Source organism: Peromyscus californicus, unplaced genomic scaffold (genome assembly GCF_007827085.1).
Source record: "Peromyscus californicus insignis strain IS unplaced genomic scaffold, ASM782708v3 Scaffold_4__1_contigs__length_199733344, whole genome shotgun sequence".
NCBI lineage: Eukaryota > Metazoa > Chordata > Mammalia > Rodentia > Cricetidae > Peromyscus > Peromyscus californicus.
In genome coordinates, this window is record NW_026294562.1 from 197,057,391 (window position 1) to 197,064,633 (window position 7,243).

At 48.7% G+C, this 7,243-nt stretch overlaps 2 protein-coding genes across 2 annotated transcripts; one reads left to right on the plus strand and one right to left on the minus strand.

The window, feature by feature from the left end:
• Positions 1 to 335: 335 nt before the first annotated feature.
• On the minus strand, positions 336 to 5,096 carry LOC128094092 (sal-like protein 1). Its single transcript, XM_052712176.1, has one exon. It carries the CDS (start codon positions 4,677 to 4,679, stop codon positions 738 to 740), a length of 3,942 nt encoding a protein of 1,313 aa, XP_052568136.1. The 5' UTR covers positions 4,680 to 5,096; the 3' UTR covers positions 336 to 737.
• Positions 5,097 to 5,351: 255 nt separating this feature from the next.
• LOC128124332 (cytosolic 5'-nucleotidase 3A-like) lies at positions 5,352 to 6,297 on the plus strand. Its single transcript, XM_052760474.1, is given in 2 exon segments — positions 5,352 to 5,780; positions 5,782 to 6,297. Coding segments are annotated over 2 exon segments (906 nt in total). The 5' UTR covers positions 5,352 to 5,390.
• The last annotated feature ends 946 nt before the right edge of the window (positions 6,298 to 7,243 follow it).

A 7,243-nucleotide genomic window follows, 5' to 3' on the forward strand; every position in this document is an offset into this window, starting at 1 on the left:
CAACTACCAGAACATTTGTGTTTTTTTCCCATCTAAAGAATTCTGCGTGCTTATTACTGTACAGAAACTTATTAACATTGAAGACGACTCAAGTAGAAAGCACAATACAAATAGCAGTTCAAAACGGAAATGGTTAACTCTATAAAATAACCAAAAAAAGCAGGTTGAAGCTTAGAATAAAAATGAAACAAAACCAAAAACAAACAACAAACAAACAAACAAAAATCCCAAACCTTTCAAATGTTCAGCCTGTACTTGAAAGTCCTTCCCTTAAATCTGTTTGGAAAGATTCGACAATGTGTTTGCTGATAAAAGTTCCCAGCAGGATCAAAGTGTACATTTATATACAGACTTTATTAGGGATCTAACGCATCACGGAGGCATTGCATCAACACCAGATTCATATTAAACTGGATATAGAAAATAAGTTAATGCCAGATTAAGACGCCTAGCAGGGCAACTTGCGATTGCCATAAATGTTACAGCAAGCTTACAGCACTCTAGTCCATTAGTATTTAGTCCAAAATACAGAAGACCAAAGTTAATGCTTGCATTCTGTTTGCAAAGCAAGGTTATAGCACTAATAAATAAGCTTTCTTAGAACTCTAGGGGTTGAACAAAGTACAAAAGAATGTCTTCATAATGTAGTTCATAGTCCCAGGGGCCAGAAGGTAAGGGGCTGGCTGGGGCAGGAGGCAACCTCGGGCGGCATTCTGAGTGGAAATGCTCTGGCAGCTTTAGCTGGTGACTATCTCTTTGCTGTCCTCCACGAAGCGGGTGAAGCGGAAGTTGGTTCCGTTCTCACTGCTCGCCATTTTCTCCAGGCCTGCCAGAGGAGCACTGGGTTCGGAATTCCCCAGCTTTTCCACGTTCCCTGTCAGCCCACTGATAGGTGAGCTGCTCCCGCTGCCCAGGCTTCCAGGAATTGGAGGGATGCCACCATTCTGAATGACAGAGATCTTGTTGGCCTTCATGGCCAACCCGTTGGACAGTGCTGCTGTGTACTGGTTCCAAAAACTGGACGGATCCCCACTTCCTGACCTCGCCGCCAGATCCTTCTGGAACATTTCTGGGAACTTGACAGGATTGCCTCCTAGAAATGTCATGGGGCCATCCACGGAGAGCCGCCGGCCCCGGCGTGCAGGGGTGCTGTTCCACATGTGCGTGCCCATGTGGACCTTCAGATTGCCTTTTGTTGTGAACGCTCTTCCACAGATAGTGCAAGCAAAGGGTTTCTCTCCAGTGTGAGTTCTCTCATGGATCTGCAGCGCGCTCGAGGAGGAGAAGGTTTTACCACATGTGTTACAATAGTGCTGTTTGGGAGTTCTCCGGGGCAGAGCTGGGAGCAGAACTGGGGATGTTGAAGAGGATGACAGAGGCCCCGAAGGGACATGACTGGTGGGGGCATCCTTACTGTCCTGAGGAGAAACGTGCACAAAGCCGTTGACCTCCGTTTTGATGAGAGATGACAATGAGTTGGCGGGAATCACCGCAGAGTGCTGATTGGGGCCGAGGTTGGAACTGGGCTCAAAGAGCTGTGATGGCAGATCTCGCATCTGATGTGTCAACATGTGCTGCTTCAAATTACCCTTTGTGGAAAAGCCACGATTGCAAACTGTGCAAATGAACGGTCTCTCTTTGGTATGACTTCTGTAGTGAATGTCCAAGGCACTCTGACAAGCAAAGGTTTTACCACAAATGTCGCAAGCAGTGTTTTTAAATTTACCCCGGTCTCGGAAAGGGAAGAGGATTCCCAGAGCATCTTCTTTGATGATTTTCTCTGCATGACTAGAGGTCAAGTCCAAAGCACCCCCATTCACTGGGGTGGGAGACAGACCATTGGCAAACTCGCCAGGCCCCACTCTCTGTGGCTTCTCCTCGACGCTGGGCGACTTGTGAAATTCTTGGGTGCTGTTGGATGGGGACAGAGCCTGCATGGAAGAGGTAGACTCTGAGATGGCGGGGCTGCCGGCACTCTGGCTCTCCATATCGCCACCCACTGAGGACGAGTCGTTGGTCAGCACGTCCCCTTCCACGGACCCATTCTCCACCGACTTTAGGCTGGCCTGCAGTTGCTCTGCCAGGCCAGCATTGATCATCTTCATCTGATTTTCCAAAGCCGCGATGCTCGAGATCTCAAGGGGCAGAGGCGAAGATGACAGACTGTCTTGGGACGCGTCAGCTGACTTGGGTGTATCCGGGATGCTGCCCTCAGGACAATCTTCCATGTTCTCATCCGAGAAGTTGTCTAAGTCATCAAAATTTTTCTCATCAAAGGAGCCCGTGTCAGACTCCATGGACTCGGGGTAGTTGTCAGGGACTGGGGTGTTAGGGATCTGGCCTCCCATGTGCATTCGGATGTGCTGCTGAAGGACCACCGCATTCGTGAACTTCTTCTGGCAGATTGGGCAGGAATGCTGGACTCTGAGTGGGGGCATAGCCCGGTGGACACTGTAGTGGGTCTTAAGGTTCCCTTTAGTGGTGAAAGCCCGGCCACAGATCTTACACTTGGAGGGCCTCTCCCCAGTGTGCGTCCGGTAGTGCATTTTCAAGGCGCTCTGGCAGCTGAGAACCCGGTGGCAGATGATACACTCATTGGGGTCAGTGGCTTTCTTGTCAATGTTCTCTACCAGTTGCTGCAGCTTGGATGTCTCCGAGGCCTGGGCTGAATCTAAGAGTCCCCCGAAAGGAAACTTGGCCTTGAACTGCTCAGACATGAGTGGCAACAAAGGGTTGGTGAAGGTGGCCCCTCCTGGGCCACAGTCAGCCCCTGGGGAACTCAGAGCACTGCTGCCCGCTGTGGGGACTGAGCCGGTGGTCACGCCAGTCTCTTCACTCCTTCCACTGAAGGGTGGCACAACAGACCCTTCAGCTTCCTCCGGGAGCCCACTTGGGTTTCTTGTGGCCAAATCAGGGGCCCCAGAGTCACTTTTGACTGAGCCTTGGGGGCTGGCAGCGGAATGGCTAATAGGGATGGGGGCTGGCTCTTCCGTCTTGATGAAGGGTGTGAGGCTTGGGAGCGTTGGGGGTAATGGAAGGCCGACGGAAGTGGTCAGAGTGGGCAGGACCGGCTTAGTGTCTAGCCAGCTGGTGACTGGCTTCTCCGGGGGGATGGACATGCCATAGGGGATGCCGGTGCTCGTGGGGATGTTGTCCAAGTGCTCCGGTACAGGGTAGGGGTTCATCTGGATGTGGGGGTACTTCTCTTTGTGGCGTTGGAAGTGGACCTTCAGGTTTCCCTTGGTAGAGAACCTGTTCCCACAGATGTTGCACTTGAACGGCCTCTCTCCCGTATGGGAGCGCAAGTGGATCTGCAAGGCACTGTCACTCCCGAAGACCTTCGCACAGAACCTGCACTTGTGTTTAAAGAATGCCTCATCTGAAGTACTTTTTGCTTCAAAGGCAGTGACATTTGGTGGCTTGCTTTTTCTTTGCTGGGCCAAGGCAGACAGGGAGTTTAAATCCTCTGCAGTTGTTCCAACGTTGGGCAAAGGGCTGGGGAAAACAGCGTTAGCTGGGGTCGGCTGAGGTAGAAGTGGGTTAGATGCAGGACTTAACAGACTGCTTATTGCGAATGCTGGTGGCGATGATACTGAGGGGGAGCTGACGTGGGAGGCACCAGCACTGGAAGCCACTTTGTCTGAGGATGGGGTGGGAACGGCCGCCGTCACTAGGCTCATGTTGGGAGAAGTGCCACTACTGGGCGGGACGATGGTGCCGGAGCTGCTCTGAGGTAGCTGGACTGGGGGGAGCTGTTTCACACCGCTGATGCTGGCAGATTGGCTAGCAAGGCTCTGTGCTAATCCAGCTGCCGCCGCCAGCTGCTGAGATAAATGGGAACTTAGTGTGGACAAGGGGTTGGCAGATGTTCGTAAAGTACCTTGAGAAGGACTAGAGGATGTTGGCAGGTCTGCGTTCTGAGAAGCCAACAGCAGTATTTGGTGACGAATCTGCTCTATGAGTTGCAGCTGGTGGATCTGCTGCTGCTGCAGGGCTAGGAGCTGTTCCATGAGGGCTGGGATGGCCAGCTTGCCTCCGGAGGCCCCCCCACACCTCGCTTCCTGGGAGAACTGGGCCACTGCCACCTTGGTGCTCTGGAGATTCTCGATGATGACGTTGCTGTTGATCACCGAGAAGTTGCCCAGTGTCGTCAGGTCCCCGAGTTGAGGTAGAGAGGTTGTGATCGCTGAGGTACCCATGGAGGAGCCGCCGTGGCAGCTTGGGGTGGTGCTGTTGGTGATGCTGCTCAACGTATCGCTGCTGCTGCTGCTGGTGCTAGTGGTGGCAACTGTGGCCTCCACCTCCATGGACTCTTCCCTGTCAAGTCCCTTGTGTTCTGAAAGGTCGCTGCAATCTTCTTGGTCTGTTTTGTTCACTGCGTCTTTCATTTGCTCATCAGGATTATTGAGAGACGGGTCAGGAGGGAAGGCTTTGGGTGGGGAGGCTGGACTTTCATTGACGATCAGAACTAATTGATTCTTAGTGCAGTTCTTTTTGTGGAGCAGAAGATCTGATAATTCAAAGAATTCAGCGCAGCACCGGCCACAGACATGGGCATCCTTGCTCTTAGTGGGGCGACTTGGTTGACCCTTCTCTGTGTCCCCATCTCGCCGGGGGAGCGAGGCCACTTCGGGGTCGGATTGGAAATGTTGAGGCTTCGCTTGCTTCCTCCGCGACATGCTGGCTCAAACATCAGCTGGGGCAGAATAAAAAATTACTAAAAAAAATCTTCTCAAAATTACGGAAATCGAGCGGCGGCGGCGGCGGCTCCCCCCGCCCGCCGGCCCGCCCGCCCCCTCCCCGGCTCCCCGGCCCCGGGCACAGCGCGCATGTGTCCTGCTATAATTATGATTATCAATAATGCATTGCGATTAATCATAGAGGGGCTCTTTGAAAGGCGATTGGCACCGGGCCAGCGCTATTCAAACCCGCTCGCCTTAATCAATTAGTTCGTGATTTGCTGCAGACCCCTGTCTCTCCGCGCGCTGGCCCAATAAGCCGGCCGCGGGGCTGGCTCTGCTCGCCGCGCCGCCCGACTCTGGGTTAACCCTCTTGGCGACCGCCCGGGACTCCACGGCCCGGCCGCCGGGGGCCTGCCTCCTCGCCACTCTCATTTTCACTTTTAATTGTAACTGTATCATTTTATTTATTTCAGTTTTTGTTTCTTTCCAAAGCTGAAAAGCATCATCAAGAACTATTTCTAGTCCTTTTGCATCTAATTCTCTCTGAATTGCTCTTTGTAAACTGGACTAGGTTCTGGGATTCAGAAATCCCTCTCCAGGGAAAGGATGAAGTTCACTAATGAACTCCAGGAATTTCATCAACTGTAGATATAACCGTGGGTCTTGGGTGCGGTGGCGAGCACCAGCGTGTGCACGGTGGTGGCGGGCATGGTGCTGGCCCAGTACATATTCACCTTGAAGAGAAACACGAGCCACAAGACCAAGATCATTGAGATGATGCCAGAATTCCAGAATAGCTCAGTTCGCATCAAGAACCCTACAAGAGTAGAAGAAATTATCTGTGGTCTCATTAAAGGAGGAGCTGCCAAACTCCAGATAATAATAGACTTTGATATGACACTAAGTAGGTTTTCTTACAATGGAAAAAGATGCCCAACATATCATAATATCATTGACAACTGTAAACTTGTTACAGACAAATGTTGTAGAAAGTTATTGCAGCTGAAAGAGTGGTATTGCACTATTGAAGTTGATCCTTACCTCACTGTGGAAGAGAAGTTCACTTACATGGTAGAGTGGTATACTAAACCACATGGTTTTGCTTGTTGAACAAGGCATACCAAAAATCAAACTTAAAGAGATTGTGGCAGACTCTGATGTCATGCTCAAGGAAGGATATGAGAATTTCTTTGGTAAACTTCAACAGCACAGCATCCCTGTGTTCATATTTTCGGCTGTTATCGGTGACGTGCTTGAAGAAGTTATACATCAAGCTGGAGTTTATCATTCAAATGTCAAAGTAGTATCCAACTTCATGGATTTTGATGAAAATGGAGTGCTGAAAGGATTCAAAGGAGAACTAATTCATGTGTTCAACAAACACGATGGTGCCTTGAAGAATACAGACTATTTCAGCCAGCTGAAAAACAACAGCAACATCATTCTTCTGGGGGACTCCCAGGGAGACTTGAGGATGGCAGATGGCATAGCCAACGTTGAACACATTCTGAAAATTGGATATCTGAATGACAGAGTAGATGAGCTTTTAGAAAAATGCATGGACTCTTATGATATTGTTTTAGGAAAAGAAGAATCACTGGAGGTCTTCAATTGATTTTACAAAAGATACTATAAACAAACCATTTGTGAGAGGGTGTCTCCCACAGGTACAGCTGAAACAGTTATTCTTGAAGAGTAACTAAGCTCACGCCTCTCAATAGTAGACTGGAATTTAATAGAGGGATGTGGAGAAGAATGGGATGCTGAGATGAAGCCACATACACACATAGCCAAGAAGAATGGACAGCAGAATTAAAAAAAACATCAACAATTTCCAGAATTTAAAATCCTGAATCATGACATGACACTAGTGGAATTCAGGTGTTTCTGGTACATGGACTGCTCTCACCCAATGTGAGGTTGAATTGTTGACCTTGTGTACATCCTACTTCACAAATGAGTCTGTCAGATATGCTAAGCCTATAGGCTGAAGATGATGTCCCAACACTGTGGAGAAACCTCAGATGACTGTCCAGGCAGCTGGCTGTTTCTGTCAACTCACAATTTTTTGGAAGTTGCTTGCATGTACTTCATGTTTTTACTTTTGTTAGCTAATATTATTTCCTTCTTGAGTCTCTGAGGGAGTTGAAGATTAGTTAGTTATAGTTGAAGATTAATTAGGATAGAAAGTGAATTAGATACAATTATTTTCTCTGAATTTGTCAAATACAAATAGACTAGACATTGTTTAGGTATTTATTAGTTGTATATATTGTATATAGTTATTGTACTTTTGTATATAGTTTTTCTTATGTTAGTTATAAGCTCTTTCCTTTTTTCTTTTTATTAAAATAGAAAAGGGGAAATATGGTGATATTTTATTTTGTACTAAAATGTTATTTGTATGTTAATAAATAAAGTTGCCTGGGGATCAAAGCTATTAGTAAGCCATATGAAAGCAGGGCAGTGGTGGTGCACGCCTTTAATCCCAGCACTTGGTAGGCAGAGCTAGGTAGATCTCTGTGTGTTCAGGGATACAGCCAGCATTGCAGACACGTGCC

Coding starts and splice junctions, on each gene's coding strand:
- LOC128094092 (XM_052712176.1), bottom strand. CDS start 4,679: ATGTCGCGGAGGAAGCAAGCGAAGCCTCAACATTTCCAATCCGACCCC.